This window comes from Oryza brachyantha, chromosome 12 (assembly GCF_000231095.2).
Source record: "Oryza brachyantha chromosome 12, ObraRS2, whole genome shotgun sequence".
NCBI lineage: Eukaryota > Viridiplantae > Streptophyta > Magnoliopsida > Poales > Poaceae > Oryza > Oryza brachyantha.
Genome location: NC_023174.2, coordinates 4,947,858 through 4,970,997, shown reverse-complemented (window position 1 = coordinate 4,970,997; position 23,140 = coordinate 4,947,858). Strand labels below are relative to the sequence as shown.

Below are 23,140 nucleotides of genomic sequence, written 5' to 3'. Positions count from 1 at the left end.
ATCGGACCTAACCGAGATAGTACTAGATTAAATATGTCAAATAGCGAATATCAAACCAACATAGATCGCTCAAAGTGGTCGACCAGATCAACTCAAAACACGAAAGTGATCTAAGTTGAAACTGATACGATAACTAGCAATCGCGCAACTAGATTAGAAGATCGGACTGAACCGAGACAGTTCTAATCTAGTCGAACGATTACCGTGGCCCGACGGAATGTAGGACTTACCCCTCCGTCGGAGATCGAGACGATGCATCCCCACGTCAAGTGCTAAGTTCCGCCGGAGTTGAAACCTCGGTTAGGAGGGTGACGATGCGCCGAAAGTAGTTGATCTAAATTATGATGTAGATTATTTACAATGACCCAAGGCACACATATTTATACCCTCGGGTGGACAGTAATCCGTATCGGACACGACTCCTAATAGATAAAAAGAAATAACAAACTCTATCTCTAACACGACACAGTTTCTAATAGATAAAAAAACAAACAAGTCCCAATCGGACTCTAATCTGCTAGAGATAAAATCTAAACTAACTCTAATTAATAAATAAATTTATGCCGTCAAGCCTTGGGTCATTGTGTGTATGTATATATATATATATACATATATATATATATATGTGTGTGCGCGCGCGCTGTGGCGCTACATAGCGTGCGACAGAAACGCTACGCACTACGAAGCAACATAGCGCGTCACACAACGATCAACCAACCAACCTACCTCCCACCACCACCACCACCACCACCCTTAACAAAAGATAGTGGAGTTAAAAATTAACTCATATGCCTAGCATGTGTTGTGTTGTTCGATAGGTTAAACTTTAACTGCATAGTATAACAGCGTGATATACGTGCTTGCTGGTGGGCGTGTCAGTTAAAAAATAACTCAATATGTGTGCAATGTGTTTTTAGTTAAAAATTAAGTCGCATTCACTGGCTTATATTCGTGCTTTAGTAAGTTAAAATTTGACTGAAAGGTGTCAAAACTTAACTCACTTTATTCGGGAGCACCCCGCAAGTAATTCAAAAGTTAAAAGTTAACTGCAACGTACAAAGGTGAGGTGGTTGCTCTGTTGGTGGGTTGTGTGGGGTCTTATTTGGTTGTGGTGTGTCATATACTGTTTACTACGTAGCGCTCAAAACGCTATATTTATATATATAGAACTACTATACAGTGTATATATATAGAACTACTATACAATGAGCGTGCGTTACACATCACAACCAAACCAGATCCCATACCACCCACCAACAGAGCAATCACCCTACCTTTCCACGTTACAGTTAAATTTTAACTTTTGAATTACTTGCGGGGTGCTCCCGAATAATGTGAGTTAAGCTTTGACTCCTTTCAGTCAAATTTTAACTTAATGAAGTACGAATACAAGCCAGTGAACATGAGTTAATTTTAAACTCAAGGTAGCAATCTCACGTAGACATTCTGAATGATAGTTAGAATTTAACTACATAGCGAACGACTACAAATGAACCAGTAAACGAACACATTCCTTTCACATGGTCATTAGTTAATTTTTAACTCCACAAACCTTTCATGGAGGACTAAAAGCTATGGGATCATCAGTTAATTTTTAACTCCTCGACCAGTAAAGCACACATTTCTTTCATGTTGTCATCAGTTAAATTTTAACTCCACAGTGTATCGTAATAAATACTCCACGCATATATAAGTTATTTTTTAACTTAACACTCGCATCTGTCGGTTATTTTTTTAACTCCACTAGCTTTTGTTGGAGGTGGTGGTGGGAGAAGGGTGGGCTAACGTGGAGGTTGGTTGGTTGATTGTTGTGTGATGCGCTACGTTGCTTCGTAGCACGCAACATTTCTGTGGCGCTTTGTAGCGCCACCGTATATATATAAAAGACAGTAACGATTCTACCACAAATTTCATCCCCGTGGTGAAGCACGTGCACTATGCTAATATGTATATATACACAAATTCCAAAAGCATATTTTTGTTAACAACATTTGCAAAAATATGCCCCTAAAGCATATTTTTATTAACAACATTTTAAATAGCCCTCCTACAGGGTCTTTTAAATATGACATGACAGTCATATATTCAGGAAAAGTTGTATATTCAGGAAAAGCTGACAAAGGTCTCACTTAAAATCATTCAGAGGTGTAAATATTCATTACAAAATCTCAAATACATGTTTATAAAATCTTAGAGCTATATCATAAATGACCTCAGTTGGAGATAAGCTCTATAAGAAAGTTGTATATCTTGACAAAATCTATAACATTTTAGTCGATCATTTTCCTTTGAAATTATTTATAGTGTCAAATTATATTACTTGTATCGCAGCAGTAAAAACCACCATTCAAAAAATATTTATGTTTGCGTTTTGGCCTTTCCTGCCAGCTTCATTGTTATAAAAACGAGTAATGATTCTTTGATATACTAAATAATTGTAATTAAAAAAGTAATAAACTAAAAAGTTCTATATTTTTTTCAGATCTACAACTTTAATTTACAACTTTGATATAGAGCTCATCTCCACGGAGATCATTGAAATGTAATATGAGATTTTGGAAGTACACAATTGAAATTTGTAACAAGAAATTGGTCCTACAAATGATTTTAATTGAAAATGTTGTCAACTAAAAAGTTGCAGATCCCTTCAAGCTCTATAATTTTAATATGTAGTTTGACTAAATCGCACTTTCTATGAGATGTTTAAAAATTATAAAAACATTATGTATTAAATGTACAACAATTTTTGCATTAGAGCATTCCCGACCTCTCGGAGGACGTCAAGAGATCCCAAATGCAAATGTTCTCGCACACCAATAAATATACGGTTGTCGCATCATATTTAACACCCTTTAGGTGAGCGTTTTTACGTCCTATTAGAGGACGCTACCAGTATACTTACGTAATTAGTAAATTGTGGTACATGTGCATGAACTTATGAGGTGGGTGAAATATAGTACACAAACTTTGAAAACGCTCATTTCGGTGCATAATTTGTCTAGTACATGTAAACCAAGCAAAAAGGACGTGGCATGACTAATCTCTAACTTAGATATTTGCACATATGACACATATAGCAAGATAATGTAATAGAGAGCCTTAAATAAATACAAATCAATGGAGGTACAATAAAAAAAATATGCATAAAAGTTATTTGCACATATGACACATATGGCATATTATGTCCTCATATGCGCAAGTGCTATCGTAATCAGTCCTTACTCCGCATAATTTGTCCCAATATGTCGTTTTGGAGCTTGACTTGTCGTAGTACGTCATTCTGCAACCTCTTCTGCTATTTATTGTCAAAAAATATGTTGTTTTAGACATGATTTGCACACACTAAAATAAGTTCATGAACCATAATGTTGCACAGTGTAAATGTTGAAAATTAAAATATGTTTTTTAAATATAAATGAAAAAAAATCATGCGTGAGCCACCTATGTGACGCGCGACCGCCAGATAGCGAAGCAGCGAACGGTACCTCTCGATTTCCCAATACCAACTAATTTTCTTTCGCCGGCGCCGCCGCCTTCTCCTCCTCCTCCGCCGCCGCCGCCGCCGCGAATGTTGTCCGCCGCGCGATCCGGGGCCTTGGCCCGATGGCTACCCCGGGAGACCCTCCTCCCTCGCCTCCTCTCCTCCTCCGCCGGCTCCCCGCCGGTGCGGCAGGCGCAGCTGCTAGACCTCCCGGAGGTGGAGAAGGTGCTGCGCGACGTGCGGGCGGGGGACGTACGCGTCTTCCCCGTCGGCGAGGGCGGGCTGCACGGCGGCTCCTGCGCCAACTACATGGTCGTCGCCACCGGCCGCTCCGACTGGCATGTCCGCAACATCGCCCAGGCTCTTCTCTACAAGGCAGGTTCTCGCCCCCCCGAATCTCCTTGTCCCCCTCATCTCTAGGATGGCAAAAGCAGCGAAAATAAGGGTTTATTAGTTTCGTCCGGGAATCACTGTGATTCTAGGCGATTTATTACTCCTTGAATTGTAGGATTTGAGTGCGTTATTGCTTAATCGATGGGTGCGAAGGTTCACCATTTTTTGCTTGAATTTTGTTGTAGTTGAAATTGGTGGGGGATTTAGTTTGTTGCATTCTATTTATGAATAACTACAAGTGATTTACAATTCGCGTCCAGAATTCTAAGGACAATTAGGGTCTAAGCGTTGTTCCTCTTTTGATTCAGTAGCTTTCACGATTGTTGGTCCGAGAGACTCTTTGTTTAATGATTATAGAATATTTCATTATTTCTAGGCATGTTGTTTGCTACGGGTGCATTTCTATAATTGAAGGCTTTGCTTGACTTCCATTTCAAAATATTGGTGCAAATTTGTGGAAATAGTGTAGATGGTGCATGATATTGTTACCCCATTCCCATTTTTTATTGTAATGAATGGAAAAGATTAAGGTAGATTGCTCTGTTCTCTTTTATTGCATCAAGCTGTGTATTGTGATCGAGAAAGAGTCTAGAAATTGCATTTTTTTAGTACTGCTTGCTTCTGGTTTGACGTTTTTTTTCCCACTATATCCAAAATGTTGGAAATGATGATAATATTTCCATTTGATATGTAGTATGCTACATTGTATATATGTGTACAATGATTGGTTACAGTGCATCTAATTATCATATGGAGGGGATAATGCATCCAGGATAATCTGAATTCCAGCATTTTGAAATTAACACAATAATCATTTTGTACAACTAGATATCATATTTGAAATAATACACATAGATGTTCAACTAAAATAATTGCTCATGAGAAAATGAGAAGTTGAAGTGCTGGACCACAGCTTTTTGATCTTTATGAAATTAGAAATAGTTCTGAATGAGGCTGAACATGCTGGTCCAAGCAGTGTTGGATTGGACAGGAATAATGCCACCATTTAATATCATTGAAGCCACTAGTAAAGTAGAGTTACATAATACATAATATGGCCAATTTACACGCATAAGATTGTTATGATTAGAACGATTATTTGATACTTGCCTGTAAGTTTTCTAGATCTTTCTTCATAGGTTAGTTAGGAAAACTTGGTTGCCACTCCTTTGTTGTTATTGATTAATTTCTGTTTTGACCCAGGAAACACCTAAAGGTAGGCTGGCTTATTAGAGAAACCAAAACCCTTTTTTAATAGAAAATGAAAAAACAGATTTATATATCTTCCTTGGGTTCTAGGGGCGTAACTCACAAGAATCCATACCCCTGTGGCAGCTTCATTTTCTCCCATGCTTATTCATTCTGACATGTTAGAAATTTGAAATATTTTTATACATTGGTACATATTCTAAGTAGTTCAAAGCCTCTGTTTGATGCATGCATTGTGCTTTCCTCTGCTGTTATGCACATGAGCTGCACTAATGTGGTATGAAATTCCCCTATTTTGGTTTATCAGATAAAACAGAAGCAGAAGGGTTCTGATAGAATATTAATGCCAAGTGTTGAAGGCCAGCAAGCTGGAAAGTGGATCGTCATTGATTCTGGTAACATCTATATCAGATATGCACCTGTCCTTACCTTTGTAATTTTCAAAGTCAAGCAACCAGTGGACTAATCTTAGAAGTTCCTGGTAGTTTAACTAATTTATTTATTAAACCTAATTGGCATCAGTAGCATGTCATGAATCCTGAACTTCCTTGGATCTGTGACTGTAGTTTATTTTATTGTAGAAATGGGATGTAAACATTTGAACTAACTGGTTTAATTATTAAGACCAAAGAGGGACTTTTGTACACTTATCTTGGAAAAGTTGTTTTTTTTCCTTTTCTTTTGATTATAGTTATCCTGACCATCTGTAGTAATTCTTGATAATTTTGATTAGCCTCCTCTGCATATCAGTTGACACAACACTGCCTAAATAACTGAAAGTTTTTATCAAACAGAATATTTTAACTTTTTTGTACAACTTTCTTTCTGTCCAACAACTATGTAAACAATCTTGCAAACCATTATTTTACTTGTTTTAAATATGATTAAATTTGAATTATTATTTATCCATGTATACTAGTTGCATTTAACATAATCCTCACTAGCATCAATACATCAATAAAGAAAATGAGGCGGTTTCATCACTTGGCTGCTACGATCTCACATGTCAGTTGAGAAGATAATAAAAGTAACTACTTAAGTAGTAAACATTTCAAGTATCAAGTGTCTCAAAATATATTCTTGAGTTTTTTATCTTCATAATGATGGTGTCACTACGTCTGTAAGTAGCTTATGTTTCTGAACATTCGGCCAATGGTGGAGCTATGATATTCGCTTTATATAATATATCTTTTGTTATGTCAGGAAGTATCGTCATCCATGCGCTTGAAGAGAGAGCAAGAGAATATTATGATTTGGAAAGCATTTGGACAAAAGAAGTGTCTCCAAACATTTCCGTTCAGGTCAGCTAAACATATCACTACTCTTTATCATGGTTTGATCACGGCAGATGGCCTTCGATGCTTGTAATAGTTCATGACAATGGGAATTGATATATATGACTTAAATATATACCACAATAGTTGATATGCTGCATGTTCCTGTGGAAATTTATATGAAACAAAAAAAAAAAGTTTGAGCAAGTGCCAGCAGCAGTAGGCAAGAATGAATAGGAACCATACAGGTCAGCTTCTTGATGATATGTCCTCCCTCTGCCACACATGTGCTTCTTTATAGGAGTATAAATGCAGTTAGTGGGCTATAACCATGTAGAAATAGAGGATTGGTACATTGGTGCCCAACTAGTGGAATTCAATAATTCTGTGCCACCATTTCTTAAATAATCATAATCATAGATTACATTTAATTGAATAATCTAAGAATTGTTAACTAGAAGGATTTATTAAGTTTATTAGACCTTAATAGTTTTAGCAGTACTGAATCTAGTCTCATTAAAAGAGTCAACATGCTGGTATCTTGGAAGTCATCCCTGCACTGTCACCACAGGCCAAGCCAACCATGCGCATTGCTCAACCCTTGCTAGTTGCTTGGTCTGCGACTTCTGGCTATGTGCACAGAAATCCTTAAGTTGGTGGCCGACTGGCTTATAAGGGAGCTAGTATTGCACTGAACTTGTTACCAACTTTTATAAGGCTATCCACTGCACACTAATATTCCAGTTGATTAACTCAGAAGCATTCCGATTCATTATAATCCTATACCCTTCCTTTTTTAACTGTCTTTTATGGTCTGGGGATACTTAGGAGTATGAGGCAGTGCTGCTTTTGTTTGCATTCTGGCTGCTCTGACACTTCCATTTGAACTTGGGTTAGTGTGTTGTGCTTGCGTTGTGGCTGTCCACTGCTGTGTTTGCTTGCATTGTTGCTGTGGCTTGTGCCTGCTAGCAGTGTGCAGTAAGGTTGTTTTGCATGGAATTATTGGCATGCAGTGAGGGTATAAGGTTATTTGCATGGAACTGTGGGCTTGCAGTGACAGGGGCCACCCTTGAGGGTAGAGTCTGTTGGCATGTGGTCTAAGGCTAGGTTGGCTCTCACATTTTGCAAAGATAGATAGGACAGAGAATGGCAGAAGATCAAAGAGAAAATTTTTATACCTGAGCATCCATCTATGACCATATATAGGTCATATGCTGTCCGACATGCATTGCCTGCCAAAACTGTAGGAATTTTGTTTGTTAATGTCTCCTTTCGTTAGTGTAACAATGTAAAGCATTCTTTTTCTAGAAATGTAGTCAGAAATTGATGTCCCTGAAAAAAAAGTGTGGAATCCAGTTTTCTTAGGTCTTCACATGGAGTATTGGCTTCAGATAGTTGTAAGTGAAAAGGCCTGGCATTATTAATGGTGTATGAATTGCATGATAAATGATGCAAACATGAAAGAAAGAAAAAATCTCCATATGCCTTGTTGGAATTTCGTTACATGCTAAAATGGGTTAGGGCCACTGGGATAGGCCAAGCAGTTACAAATGGTCTTTTTTTGTAAACAACTCTGCATCTTCCTTTTTGTCGCTGTTGTCATAATTGCCAACAGAATCCTTTGCAGGAGTTGGAAACTTCACTTGTAAAGACACGCCGCAGGGACCACTCGCAGAAACCCATGAAGAGCATTTGAGTACAATGCGCTAGTTCCATGATCCATGATCTGAGTGTTGGAATCCCTTAGAATCTCTTAGATTTGTTTTTCCTCTCTGCTGATCATAATGTTTTGTGGAATGACCCGCACTACTGGCCATCCTTATGTAAAAGATGCACTTACAATTTGTCTATGGTTTATTCCAGCTCTACAGAAATGGAAGAGTGGTGTCAAGCATGTATTGCATCCACGAATGAATTTTGAGGGTGTATAATTTGCTTCTGAATGAGATCACAAGGATTCAGGAAAGCCTGATTTCTGTGGGCCTCTGCTTGTCCATGTTCTGTAGTTTGTTTTCTTTTGTTGACAATATGTTATGTAATTTCCTTCACTGCTTTCAAGCTCAAGCGAAGATAGTAAATGGTTTTTGATTTTAGAAGGTTCAACTTCATGCTCTCGGTACGGTGGTTAAGAGTTGCTCTCGTAATGCAGAAAACATGACCTGGCAGAAGTTGCGGCTTCGTAATTCTGTTTAGAACCAGACATTTGTATGAACAAAATGCATAACTGCATAATCTATTAAGCATAAGTAACCGTAAAAATGTGAAAAATAGAGACAAGTGAGCATGATGGAATGAGTGGCTTTTGAACAATAATACCAGTAACATCATTTGGTGTGAATGTAAGTGCGACCGATGGATGTGAGCTCAAGATGATGAAATGTAACGTCCCTGCGGGTGTCTTTACAAACCTTGTTTCTTACTCGTCCACTTTTTTTATTATTCGACGCTATTGTCTTTTTAATTATTCGACGCTATTGATTTTCAAGTGTACATTTGAATATTTATGTTATATATTAAATAAATTATATAATTGTGATTATTTTATTGTGATTAGATTTATTACTAAAGACACTTTAAGGGTGACTTATACTTTTTTTTTTATATTTATGTAAGAAATTAAATAAGATGTACGGGTGATATTTACTATCTAAAAATAACGAGTACGTCAAGCGGTCAAGTCGAATCCAATCTGGTTAAGCTGGTCGCTCACTGATGATGCCCCGTTCAACCCCGGCGACGAGCCATGGCCTCCGAGAGCCTCAGGCCCCCAGCATAGGTAGAGGTGTGATTGTTATGCTCTTCTCATTAAAAAAAAAAAGCTAAACAATAAATGGTTGGCTAAGAATACATATATTAAAATTTATTTATAAATTATTATTGTTTGGTTGGGCCAACAATCACCCCTATATGGTTGGCTTCACTATTTTTTTTTCTCACATTTTATCTTATATATTTAATATATGGGCACCCTTAATATATTTATTCTTTAAGTACGTAGAGATCTATCCTACTCTTTTTCCACCGGTGCTTATACTTTTCTCATAGTCTACTATTATACTTATACTTTTGTTAACAACAAAATTTGGATTTTGGCCGTTAGAGATAAAATCATGAAGTAAAACAGAATCGGGTTAAGAGCAATCGGACTATCGGCTAGAAAAGTGAATCGGCATTGAATCGATATAGATCAAATGAAGACGATTCGAGAAGGAGATATAATTCACACGGTAACAAGCACATATAAATAGCAATGTTAGTTTTTAGTATTTATCTTATTAGAAAAGATAGAGTCCGTTTATGTTAAGTTAGGTAAATAAATATGAGTTTGTACCTGTTTTGACACGGTTTTAGGGGGTATAAATGTAACACCCCGTGTAGTTTATAAGAGATCAATTAACAGAACAATACAATTGCTTTTGGCGCATCGCCACCTATTTCGACAAGAGCGAGCTTTCGGCACAAGGTTAGTCAACTTTGTAATATGAGTTCGTAATTGTCAACTAGTCGGATCGATTAGATAGGACTTTCTTAGTTTAGCCGATATCATATCTAATCTATTCGACGGTTTACCTAAGGTTTGTAATTATTTCGATCTATGTTCTAGTTTCTAAGTAATGACGTATCCTCGATCAGTGTTTATGCTTGAATTTGGTTGGTTTATTGATATAAGTTTGGTTGATACGTTTGTCTCGCTTTAGTCTGATCAATAATGTTTTCTGAACTTATGTTTGTAGATTAGATTGAATGCTTGCATATTCCTTTTGTTGGAGTTCTAGTCTGCATTATCTTAAGTAATTCATCGGCTGATTTATTAGGCTTATAGATCGTTGTCTTCTGTGATTATATCGGTACAGATTGTGTACTGTCTCGATTTGATCTGATCTGGTTTCAGAAGCATATCTGATCTATTAAGTTCAACAAACGAGTCAATGGGTTACGCTGGCTTAATAGTTATTTATCAGTATTATATAATATTATGTTGATGCCATGCTTAGACACGCCTAAATCTAAACTGCCTTGGTTTTATCCGATTTTCTAGGTTTGGCTTGAATATACATGATGCTCTTTAATATTGTTGTATGCTGATAATTAATCTAGTAGTCCAGTTTAATATGTTTACATTTGCATCAAGATTTATCGACTGCTGATCACATGTACGATAATTCGTAAAGTAAGTCGATCGGTTAGTAGTACTAAAACAGTCTTGGTTAAGTCCAATCTTTTAGGATTGGCTAAATAATTAGCTTGTTTTATTAGTTATCGTAGCGATAATTCAGCCGATAAGGTACATGTCACACCCAGAGTTTATCCCAAGCCTAATTCGTAAAAGAAATTGTAAATAATAATCGGCTTAATTAACTCAGGAAAAATCTCCCTAAAGAAATTAATTTAATTTAATCGAAGTTCGCAAATCGATTAACATGATATAAACTCAAATTGCAGAGTATAAAAATTTGCCCAAAAAGTTAACTTAAAATTCGGCAAAAGTGGGGCTTTCCTTTTTTCTCTTCTTTTCTTTTTCCCTTCCTTCATAAACTGAGTCGAAGTCCAATTTTCTTCCCCCTTTCTCTTTTTCTTCCATTCTTTTCCTTCCCCTCCCTTCTTTCCTCCCGGGTCGGCCCAGCCGACCGGCCCATCTCCTCCATCGCCGCTCGGCCCAGCGCCTCCCCTCTCCCGCGCGCCCTCCTCCCTCCCGCCTGGCCCGCTCGCCCGCCTCGGCCCAGCTGCGCCGGCGCCGCGCCGAAGTTTGCCTCTCCTCCCCGCGCCGCACTCCGCGCCACCGCCGCAACGGCCGCCGCCGAGACCGCGTCGTGGCGGACTCGGTCTCCAACGGCTGTCCCCACCCTAGCCGCGCCACCCCGCACCATAAAATCCCCCGTTCACGCGTCGCCGCCGCCTTTCCTCCGCCCGACCGAACCACCGCCGCGCCCGTCTCCTTCGCCGCCGCATCCGATCTCACCGTCGGACGTCGTTCGTCGCCGCCAACCCGCGTCACCACCTCTGCCTCGACCTCGTCGACTTTCCCTCGCCGTCGCCTTCGCCGGTGAGCATCTCCCTACCTTTCTCCTCCCCTTTTTTTCTCTTTGGCCGCCGCCGCCGGCCCGCGTGTCGTCGTCACGCGCGCGCGCCGTTCGCTACCGCCGACGCACCGCACCGCCCCGGCGCCATCACCATCGCCTCGCCGTCGCCGACATGACCTCGTCATTGCCGGAGCGCCGCCGCTCTCCCGTCGCGCCGCCGTCGTCGTCTTCCCCGACCGCCGCCATCCTCCATTTGGCGCCGCCGCTCCTAGCGCCGACGCCGGTTGTCGCGCCGCTGCTCGTCGGGTCATCGTCGTCGTCGTCGTGGCTCTCCGCCGGCGCTGCTCGTCCCCGCCGTTGCCGTCCACCATCGGTCGCTCGCCCGACCGCCGCCTCCCTCCTCCCCCGGCCAAACCCTCTCCCCGCTTCCCTGCTGTCCCTCTTTGACTGATGGGCCCCACCCATCGGCCACACCTCCTCCTCCCTCCCTCTCTCCCGATCGACAGGTCCCACCCGTTAGCCGCCGATCGCCCCCTCTCCTCTCTCCTCCCCGCGGGACCCACTACTCAGCCGCTCCTCCTCTCTCTTCCCCGGGCCCGCACGTCATCCTCCCCTCTCCCCTCCTCCCACCGACAAGTGGCCCCCACCTGTCGGCGCCACCTTACCCCTTCGCTGACGTCAGCACCCACTTAATTGAGCAATAATTGATTTAGGACTTATCTGTTTAGCTAAAAAACCACAAAACTTCTAAAATTCATAACTAATTCACCTAGTCTCCGTTTAGGTCCATTCAAATTTCATTAAATTCATAAAATTGTCAAGAGTCCATTAAAAATAGTTTCTTTCTCTGTTTCAGTAGTTTTATAGCATGTTTTGCTTGTTTTGCTCTGTTTATCGTAGGTTTTTCGCTCGTTGAAGCACCGATCGTTCTCGAAGTCGTCACCAAAGTTCCTCGTGGGTCAGAGCAAGGCAAGTGGCATCCCTCTTTGATCATACTGACCCCAATATTTATAAAATCCCCCGCTTTTACATTCAAACATGCGTTGTATTTAAATATATTCATTTTACTTTATCTATTGGGTTATTACCTTTATATCCATTGAATTCCCATTTATTATTATTGTCATCCCAGGGTTAATTTGACTAGGATTAGGATTAGGCAATGCTTAGCCTGGCTTAGTTCAACTAGCTTACCAATTATCATTTAATTACTGTTAGACCAGATAGACCTTTAATGGTTGTGATCATTATTAATCTCCTGTTGTGGATGAAATATAACTAAAATATTGCTTATGGTGGGCTGTGGGTGTATGGGTTTGAGAGTCGCACCCATGGCAATTAAGGACCGGTTCTCGGGAAACCCTAGAAGTCTTACCCGTACTAACCACAAGCCGAAATGGGTAAGGTAGTTTGGAGCATGGCTTCGAACTATTTGACGTACCAAGGCATGGGTAGGCGTGATGGAGTATGGACGGGCAATCGTGGTGTAACGAAAGCCTTTGCTGCTTCCGGATCTACCAAGGCACAAGAGAGGCCGGACTGCCTGACTTGGTGTAAAGGAGAGAGTGAAACCTGAAGTGCGGTACGATTAAATAGGGAGGGTTATGTGACGGGTTCTATCATAGTTTCCTTTCTGTGGTATCGTGGTGATACACCGGCACACGCTCAAGTGTAGTGGAGCTGTGTCTTGTGGCTAAAGTTGTATATCTCTATAGAGTAAAACTATTCGAATAGCCGTGCCCGCCGTTATGTCACACCCGGAGTTTCGTCCTAAGCCTAAATCGTAAAAAGAAATCCGTAAATAACAATTGGCTTAATTAACTCAGGAAAAATCCCTCTAAAAGGAATTAATTCATTTAAATCGAGGCTCGCAAATCGACTAACAGGATTTAAATTCAAATTGCAGAAGTATAAAATTTGGCCAAACAAATTAATTTAAAACTCGGCAAAAGTGGGGTTTTCCTTTTTCCCTCCTTTTTCCTTTCTTTTTCCCTTCCTTCTCAAATTGGGCCGAAGTCCAATTTTCCTCCCTCTCTCTTTTTCCTTTTCTTTTTCTTTTTCTTTTTCTTCCCGGGCCGGCCCAGCCGAGCCGGCCCACTCCTCCTCGGCCAGCCCAGCCGCGCCGGCCGCTCCCCTCCGCCCGCGCGCGCCCCGCCTGGGCCACCGCTCGGCCCAGCTCGCCGCTCGCCCGCGCAGCCTCCCTCCTCTCTCTCGCGCCACTGACAGGTGGGGCCCACCTGTCAGTGACCGTTTCGCCGCCTCTCCACCAGCTCGCGCGCCCGCGCCGCGCCGTGCCACGTCCGAGCCGGACTCCGCGCCGTCGCCGCAACCGCCGCCGTCGCAACGGCCGCCGCCGAGACCCCGTCGTCGCCGACTCGGTCTCCAACCTCCACCCGCCCTAGCCGGTGCCGCCACCCTATAAATCCCGAGCCGCCGCGCGCCGTCGCTCACTTTCCGTCGTCGCTCGAGTCACCGCCGCGCTGCCGCCGTTCGCCGCCGCCGCGCAATCTCGTTACCAGTCGCCGGTCGTCGCCGCCAAGCCGCGTCATCGCCTCCGCCTCGGTGTCGCCAACCTCTCCCGGGCTCTCGTCGTCGCCGATGGACGCCTCGCGCCCGCCGCAGCTCCTCCAACCCCTCCGCCGTCGCGTCTCGCCCCCTCGCCGCCGCCCGTCGATCTCCGCCGCCGCTGCCGATCTCCCGCTCCAACCCGCGTCGCCACCTTCGCCTCGATCTCGCCGACCCGTCCGCGCTCTCGCCGCCGCCGGTGAGCATCCCCATCCTCCTCCCCTCTCTCTCCCCCTTTCCGGCCGACCGCCGCCGAGTCGCGCGCCGTCGCCGGACGAGGGCGAAGCTCGCCGCTCCCGCCGGCCGCCGTGGTCGTCGTCGCCTCCGCGTCGCCGACGTCTGGCCGCCGTCGCTTGCGCCCGCGCGTGCCGCGCCGTCGCCGCTCGCCAGTCGCCGTCGCCGCTGCTCTGCTGGGTTGTGCCGCGTGCGTCGCTGCCTCGGTCGTCGTCGCCGTCCCGCCATCGCCGCTCGCCGGTCGTCGCCGTCGCGCCGCCGCCGCCGCCGTGCGCCGCCGCCGCCGCGTCGCCCGCCGCTCCCGCCGGTCGCCGCCGTCCGCCCGAGCCGCGCTCTGCTCCCCTCCTCTCTGTTCCCTCTCGCTGACGAGTGAGCGCCACCCGTCAGTCACCCCGCGCCCCTCCTTCCTCTCTCCTCCCGTGGGACCCGCGTGTCAGTCTCTCCCTCTCCCCTTCTCTCACCGACAGGTAGTCCCCACCTGTCAGCCGTCAGTTTCCTCTCTCCTCGCTGACGTCAGCAGCCCCATTAATTGCGCAATAATTGATTTAGGACTTTTCTGTTTAGCTAAAAAACCCAGAAAACTTCTAAAATTCATAAGTAATTCATCTAGTCTCCGTTTAGGTCCATTCAAATTTCATTAAATTCATAAAATTGTCAAGAATCCATTAAAAATAGTTTCTTTTGCTGTTTCAGTAGAGTTGGTGCCTGTTTTATTTATTTTTGTGCTTTGTCGCTTAGATTCGGACCCCGCCGAAGAGCCGGTTTACTTCGAGATCGTCGCCGAAGTTCCCCAAGGGCCAGAGCAAGGCAAGTGACACTCATCCTTGAACATATTGAACCCATTATTGCAAATTCCCCGCTTATTTATTTTAAATATGCATTGTTTTAATTAAAGTACTTACTTTATTCTATTTTCGGGTAAACCTTATTATTATGCCGTTGTTTATCCAACTTTATTCATTGCTGGACCAGGGGTAACTTGATTAGAGTCAGGCCTAGGTTAATGCTTAGCCATGCTTAGAACAAATAGCTCATGGGATCACATATAATTATGCTTAGTTCTGAATAGCTGAGACATGGATTCACTACCCGGTTCGGGTTAATGTCAACTAAAATATTGGTAATGGTGGGCTGTGGGTGCATGGTTTTGAGAGTCGCACCCATGGCGATTAAGGACCGGTTCACGGGAAACCCTGGAAGTCATTAAGTGCTAACCACATGCCGAAATGGGTAAGGTGGGATTTGGAGCATGACTTCGAACTATTTGACGTACCCAGGCAAGGGTAGGCGTGATGGAGTATGGACGGGCAATCGTGGTGTAACGAAAGCTTCTCCTGCTTCCGGATCTACCAAGGCACAAGAGGGGACTGCCCGACTTGGTGTAAAGGAGGGGGTGAAACCTGAAGTGTGGTACGATTAAATAGGGAGGGTTGTGTAACGGGTCCTATCACGGTCTCCTTTCCGGTATGCCGTGGTGGTATGTCGGCGCACGTTCAAGTGTAGTGGAGTCGTGTCTTGTGGGTACAGTAGTACACCTCTGATCAGAGTATAAACTATTCGAATAGCCGTGCCCATGGTTACGGGCGAACTCCCAGCTTCACTGTGATTAGTGAACCCTAATAACTTGAGTAAATTGGTTATCTCTCAGGACTACTGCAACGTGGTGTAGCGTTGAGTAGTGGTTGGGCCTGTTACAACGTGGTGTAACGTTGGACAGTGTTGTGGTACTTTACAACTGCTTATTTTATTTATGCTTTACTGTTCTTAATCACCTTTGTTCTTTTAAGCTCTGTTATTTGGTTTAAACTGCTGCTTTATCGCAACTAACCCTAGCCTGTCCTTGTAAATCCCGTTGCATCATTTATTTTTCCCTTGTCCGTGTTACTTGTTGAGTACGGTGGTTTGTACTCAGCCTTGCTTAACTTTCCCAACCCAGAGCTAGAAGTAGAGTCCGAAGGAGGTGCCTCTCAGGAGTGAGCTGTTCCGCCGTCAAAGTGTTGCCTGTGGACTGGAGCCGTACCCGCTGGAGCTAGTCTACCCCTTTATTTCTTCTTTCCGCTGCATTTCCGCTAGCATAAGTGTAATTTCCAGTTGTTTCTAAGAACGATGGTTATGTAATCAACATTGTCTTTTTGTGTACCCTGGCTGGTCTTGGACAGGGATTTAATACACAATTAAGTTCAGAAATTCGTGTGAGGAATTTCTGGGCGTGACAAGTTGGTATCAGAGTCACCTTTGACCGTAGGATCAGCCCAATGGAAACCCTAAGAGCCCTCTGCTTTTCATGTTTGTGCATAGTTTGCGAAAGTGGGAGTGTTTTGAAAATGGGTTAGTGCTTTTCAAAAGCGTGAGTGTTTTAAAAAGACAACCCCTTTGATTGAAAAGCGTGAGTAAATCAATTCACGGGTAAAACTTTATTTATTTTCTTTCTTTTATGATTTATTTATCTTGAAATAAAATTTTGCATCTATTGATTCCAGATCCTTGTGCTCTTTAGATGGCTGACCACCCTTTGTATCATCGTGGAAACGGCATGGCTGGATTCGTGGCAGAGTTGGTAAGAGTCTCGTTCACAGCAGGATACCCCTATGAGCCGGAGTACACTACGATCCACCCTCTCGAAGGCGAGTTCCCCCACCGAGTCAGATTGGAGCTACATGGAATCCCCGGTTTCCTCCCTAACTTGGAAGCAGAAGGAGCTGGAGGTTCGCATGAGCATGCCTACCAGGAAGCTGCCTACAGTCTAATGACAACGCTCAGGGCCAGGCATGACCTGACGTTTCGACATTCGGCTTACCGGTATCACCCTGGTCGTGGACCCAATTCCATGGTCAGTAGGTTTCGGTCTGCCCGAAGTGAGCAAGACCCTACCTTCGGTAGGATGTGCACGGTGCTGCAGGGTCTCGACCAGATGCATCACGACCTCCACGAAGCGTCCAAGGCTCTGAACGACGCCAAGCTCACCCAGATCGTTCGTCTGCAAGATGAGGTCGACCGCTTGAAGAAGGAGAACGCCAGGCTCAAAGGACTCCCAGAGCCCGGAGGTGCAAGGTGTCGCACGACGGCAAGAAAGCGAACCCGTGGGCCGCCAAGAGTTCAGTCTTACCCTGGTGCCCCGGATGAACCGAGACCCTTGATGCAGATGGTGCCAACCTCTCCGACCCCAGTGCCCGAGGAAGGTGTCTCCCCGTTCAACGCAGCAAGGGACCGCAACAGGGTCGTCTCGGTCTCAAGCAGCAGCGAGTCCGCTTCTGGTGAAGATGAAGATGGTCTCCCTAGCAACTCAAGAAGCCGCTCTGAAGACGAGGAAGAAGATCCGTCCCCTGTCGTCGATCGTCGCTCTCCTTCCGTGCCCTAGACGCCGCCCTTAGCTTCGCTTTTAGTCGTTGTGTGCTAGTTTTGGTGTGTTAGGTTTGCTTCGCTTGGGGCTAGTGGTGAACCATAGCAGTAGTGGGGTTATGGTTGTGCCGCCAGGAGTTGTGTGGTTTTTAAGTGTGTTTCTTAAGCAAGACAATTACAGTTCACTAATTAAAAGAAGCCCCTGTTTGCTTAGTCGTTTCTTTTTCTTCTTTCTCTTTCTGTTCCTCCCGCCCCGTAGATGGTGAACACCCGCCACGGCAACCGCGACACCGACCAGTCTAGCACCGGAGGACCGCCCCCGCCGCCTCCACCAGAGAACCCGTCGCTTGCCCAGATTCTTGCTAGCCAGACGCAGATGCTCTCTTGGATGATGCAGCAGATGCAACAGCAGCAGCAGCAACATCAACAAGTGCTCCACCAGCTTCTAAATCAGAACCAGAACAACCAGCAACAGCATGGACCACCCCCTGTGCAGTCCAAGTTACCAGAGTTTCTCCGCGTCCGTCCCCCAACTTTCTCAAGCACCACCAACCCCATGGAGGCAAGTGATTGGCTCCATGCCATCGAGAAGAAGCTCAACCTATTGCAGTGCACTGACCAAGAGAAAGTCTCCTTTGCTGCACACCAACTGATGGGTCCCGCCTCTGCTTGGTGGGATAATTTCCTGGTTACCCGCACCGCTACCACGGAAGTGACTTGGGCGGAGTTCTGCTTTAACTTCCGCAAGGCCCATATTCCCGACGGGATAGTCACCCAGAAGAAGCGTGAGTTCCGCGCTTTGCAGCAAGGTACCAAGACGGTGACAGAGTACCTTCATGAGTTCAATCGCCTAGCGCGATACGCTCCCGAGGACGTCCGCACTGACGCCGAAAGACAAGAAAAGTTCCTCGGAGGCTTGGAGGATGAACTGAAAAAGCAGTTGCTTTCGGGCGACTATGCTGATTTTGAAAAACTAGTAGACAAGGCCATCCGTCAAGAGGACCAGCACCTCCAGATGAATAGAAAGAGGAAGGCTTCGCAGTTCAGGTCTAACCAGCCGCCCCCTCAGAAGCCCCGGTTCCACACCGGCCCCTATCCTTCGAATCAGCAGCACGGGCAATCAACCTTCATTGTCCGCCAACATCGTCCTTACAATCCCAACAACTTCTCCAGCGGTTCATCCCAGCGTGCTCCACCTCAACGCGCTTTCCCTGCACCAGCTCCCCGGCAACAGAATGCTCCTCCACCAACAGCTCAACCTCCTCCAGTCAGGAAGGATGCAGGTGCAAAGCCTTGGGTGTGCTACAACTGTGGCGACCCAGGTCACTTTGCTGACAAGTGCCCGAAGCCGAAGCGCAATGGGCAAAGGTTCGTGCAAGCTCGCGTAAATCACGTCACCGCCGAAGAAGCACAGGCTGCGCCAGAAGTAATACTGGGTACGTTTCCTGTCAACTCCGTACCTGCTACAGTACCTTTTGATTCTGGTGCTACACACTCTTTTATTTCAAGAAAGTTTGTGGGATTGCTTGGGTTAAAAAGGGAAAAGTTAAGAGACCCGATGCAGGTTAATACTCCAGGGCATAGTATGTTTTCGGACCTTTATAGCCCTAATGTGCCCATAGAAATCCAAGGGATACCCTTTCTAGCCAATCTCATCCTTCTCGAATCTAAAGACCTAGACTTCATTTTGGGAATGGACTGGCTTACAAAGCATCAAGGAGTGATTGATTGTGCCTAGCGTACAATCACCTTGACCAGTGAAGAAGGTAAAGTGGTGACTTATCAGTCACTGGAGTCAGTGTCAACCAGGACTTGTTTGAATCAGATGGAAGCCGAAGAGCAGCCCTCGGAAAAAGCCAAAGACCCAAAGAAGTTGGAAGACATACCAGTGGTTTGTGAGTATCCGGAGGTGTTTCCAGATGATCTCACAACGATGCCGCCAGAAAGAGAGATCGAGTTCCGTATCGACTTGGTACCCGGAACCGCACCGATCTATAAGAGACCCTACAGGATGGTCGCCAATGAGATGGCAGAAGTGAAGAAGCAAGTGGATGAACAGCTTTAGAAAGGTTATATCCGACCGAGTACCTCGCCTTGGGGTGCCCCGGTTATTTTTGTTGAGAAGAAGGACAAAACTAAGAGAATGTGTGTGGACTATCGTGCTTTGAACAATGTCACTATTAAGAATAAGTATCCTCTGCCAAGGATTGATGACCTATTTGATCAGTTGAAGGGAGCCAAAGTTTTCTCCAAGATCGATTTGAGATCAGGGTATCACCAGTTGAGAATTCGGGAAGAAGATATCCCTAAGACGGCATTCACTACTCGCTATGGCTTGTATGAGTGTACGGTAATGTTGTTTGGACTTACTAATGCCCCGGCATTCTTCATGAATCTCATGAATAAGGTGTTCATGGAATACCTGGATAAGTTTGTGGTTGTCTTCATCGACGACATTCTTATCTACTCCAAGTCAGAAGAAGAGCACGAGCAACATTTGCGGATTGTGCTAGAGAAGCTAAGAGAACACCAGTTGTATGCCAAGTTCAGCAAGTGTGATTTTTGGCTGCATGAAGTGAAGTTCCTTGGCCATGTGATCAATGCCCAAGGTGTAGCAGTGGACCCCAGTAACGTGGAGTCAGTGATCAAGTGGACCCCGCCTAAGACGGTTTCCCAAATCAGGAGTTTCTTAGGACTTGCGGGCTATTACCGCCGGTTCATTGAGAATTTCTCAAAGATAGCCAAGCCAATGACACAGTTGTTGAAAAAGGAAGAGAAGTTCAAGTGGTCAAGTGAGTGCGATAGGAGTTTTGAAGAGCTCAAGCAAAGGTTGGTTTCGGCACCCGTGTTGGTTTTGCCGGATCAAACGAAGGACTTCTAGGTTTACTGTGACGCATCCAGATCAGGACTGGGATGTGTGCTAATGCAAGAAGGAAAGGTGGTTGCTTACGCCTCTCGTCAGTTGAGACCACATGAGGGTAACTACCCGACTCATGATTTGGAACTAGCAGCTGTGGTGCATGCCCTAAAGATTTGGCGACACTACTTGATCGGTAACAAGTGTGAAGTATATACGGATCATAAGAGTTTAAAGTATATCTTTACACAACCGGATTTGAATCTCCGCCAGCGAAGATGGTTGGAGTTGATCAAGGATTATGATTTAAGTATCCATTACCATCCAGGCAAAGCAAATGTAGTTGCAGATGCTTTGAGCCGGAAGAATTACTGCAATGCTGCGGTAAGAACAGAAGTTTGTGAGCAGTTACAACAGGAGTTTGAACGACTAAATTTGGGTTTAGTCGAAGAAGGTTTTGCGGCAGCTCTAGAAGCGCAGCCCACTTTGGTGGAACAAGTTCGCCAATCCCAAGCAAATGATCCGGAGATAGCCGAGCTAAAGAAAAACATGCGAGTCGGTAAGGCCCGAGATTTTTCAGAAGATGAACATGGAACAATCTGGATGGGAAACATGTTGTGCGTACCAGATAACAGGGAGTTGAAGGAGCTGATACTCCAAGAAGCTCATCAAACCCAGTACTCTATTCACCCTAGGAGTACTAAGATGTATCAGGACCTCAAAGAAAAGTTTTGGTGGGTTAGTATGAAGAGAGAGATTGCAGAATACGTCGCCTTGTGCGATGTTTGTCAACGAGTCAAAGCAGAACACCAAAGGCCAGCAGGACTATTGCAACCTCTCCAGATTCCAGAATGGAAATGGGAAGAAATCGGGATGGATTTCATCACTGGTTTACCAAGGACTGCTGCTGGTCATGACTCGATTTGGGTAATTGTTGATCGATTGACAAAGGTCGCTCATTTCATACCAGTTCACACCACCTACTCAGGGAAAAGATTAGCCGAGATTTACTTGGCTAGGATCATGTGTCTACATGGAGTACCGAAGAAGATCGTTTCTGACCGTGGAAGCCAGTTTACTTCAAAGTTTTGGCAGAAGCTACAGGAAGAATTGGGAACCCGACTGAATTTCAGTACGGCTTATCACCCACAGACAGATGGTTAGACAGAGAGGGTAAATCAGATTCTTGAAGATATGCTCAGAGCTTGCGCTCTCGACTTTGGTGGAACTTGGGATAAGAATCTACCGTATGCAGAGTTCTCATACAACAACAATTATCAAGCCAGTCTACAGATGGCACCTTTTGAAGCATTGTATGGGCGAAAATGTCGTACACCCCTCTTCTGGGATCAAACAGGAGAACGTCAAGTTTTTGGGACCGAAGTTTTAAGCCAGGCAGAAGAAAAAGTCAGAATAATCCGTGAAAGGCTAAAAACAGCTCAAACCAGACAGAAGAGTTATGCAGATAATCGTCGAATGGACTTAGCCTTCGAAGCAGGAGACTATGTGTACCTCTACGTCACACCTTTGCGAGGAGTACACCGGTTTCAGACCAAAAGAAAATTGGCACCACGTTTCGTGGGACCATACCGGATAGTGGAACGCAGGGGAGAAGTTGCGTATCAGTTGGAACTCCCCGCTAACATGGCAGGAATCCATGACGTGTTCCATGTGTCGCAGCTCAAGAAGTGTCTCCGTGTGCCTGAGGAACAGACCAACTCCGAGCACATCGACCTGCAGGAAGATCTAACTTATGTGGAGAAGCCAGCGCGGATCCTAGAAACCAGTGAAAGGAAGACTCGGAACCGTGTGATCAAATTCTGCAGAGTTCAGTGGAGTCACCACTCAGAAGAAGAAGCAACATGGGAAAGAGAAGATGAGCTCAAGGCCGCCCATCCGCACCTCTTCGCCAGTGCCTCCGAATCATGGGGTCGAGATTCCGTTTAAGGGGGTAGGTTTGTCACACCCGGAGTTTCGTCCTAAGCCTAAATCGTAAAAAGAAATCCGTAAATAACAATTGGCTTAATTAACTCAGGAAAAATCCCTCTAAAAGGAATTAATTCATTTAAATCGAGGCTCGCAAATCGACTAACAGGATTTAAATTCAAATTGCAGAAGTATAAAATTTGGCCAAACAAATTAATTTAAAACTCGGCAAAAGTGGGGTTTTCCTTTTTCCCTCCTTTTTCCTTTCTTTTTCCCTTCCTTCTCAAATTGGGCCGAAGTCCAATTTTCCTCCCTCTCTCTTTTTCCTTTTCTTTTTCTTTTTCTTTTTCTTCCCGGGCCGGCCCAGCCGAGCCGGCCCACTCCTCCTCGGCCAGCCCAGCCGGCCCACTCCTCCTCGGCCAGCCCAGCCGCACCGGCCGCTCCTCTCCGCCCGCGCGCGCCCCGCCTGGGCCGCCGCTCGGCCCAGCTCGCCGTTCGCCCGCGCCGCGAGTCCGCGCCGCCTCCCTCCTCTCTCTCGCGCCACTGACAGGTGGCGCCCACCTGTCAGTGACCGTTTCGCCGCCTCTCCACCAGCTCGCGCGCCTGCGCCGCGCCGTGCCACGTCCGAGCCGGACTCCGCGCCGTCGCCGCAACCGGCGCCGCCGCAACGGCCGCCGCCGAGACCCCGTCGTCGCCGACTCGGTCTCCAACCTCCGCCCGCCCTAGCCGGTGCCGCCACCCTATAAATCCCGAGCCGCCGCGCGCCGTCGCTCACTTTCCGTCGTCGCTCGAGTCGCCGCCGCGCTGCCGCCGTTCGCCGCCGCCGCGCAATCTCGTTACC

General features: G+C 45.4%; 1 protein-coding gene across 2 annotated transcripts; it reads left to right on the top strand.

Moving 5' to 3' along the window:
* Positions 1–3,457: 3,457 nt before the first annotated feature.
* LOC102712680 (protein Iojap-related, mitochondrial) lies at positions 3,458–8,741 on the top strand. Of its 2 annotated transcripts, none has more exons than XM_040529456.1 (4): positions 3,458–3,856; positions 5,391–5,478; positions 6,287–6,384; positions 7,973–8,741. In XM_040529456.1, exons 1-4 carry the CDS (start codon positions 3,569–3,571, stop codon positions 8,051–8,053), a joined length of 555 nt encoding a protein of 184 aa, XP_040385390.1. In that variant the 5' UTR covers positions 3,458–3,568; the 3' UTR covers positions 8,054–8,741. The 2 variants fall into 2 exon arrangements, with proteins under 2 accessions (XP_040385390.1, XP_006663928.1); XM_006663865.3 differs by having other exon boundaries at positions 3,460–3,856; positions 7,985–8,739.
* Positions 8,742–23,140: the final 14,399 nt, after the last annotated feature.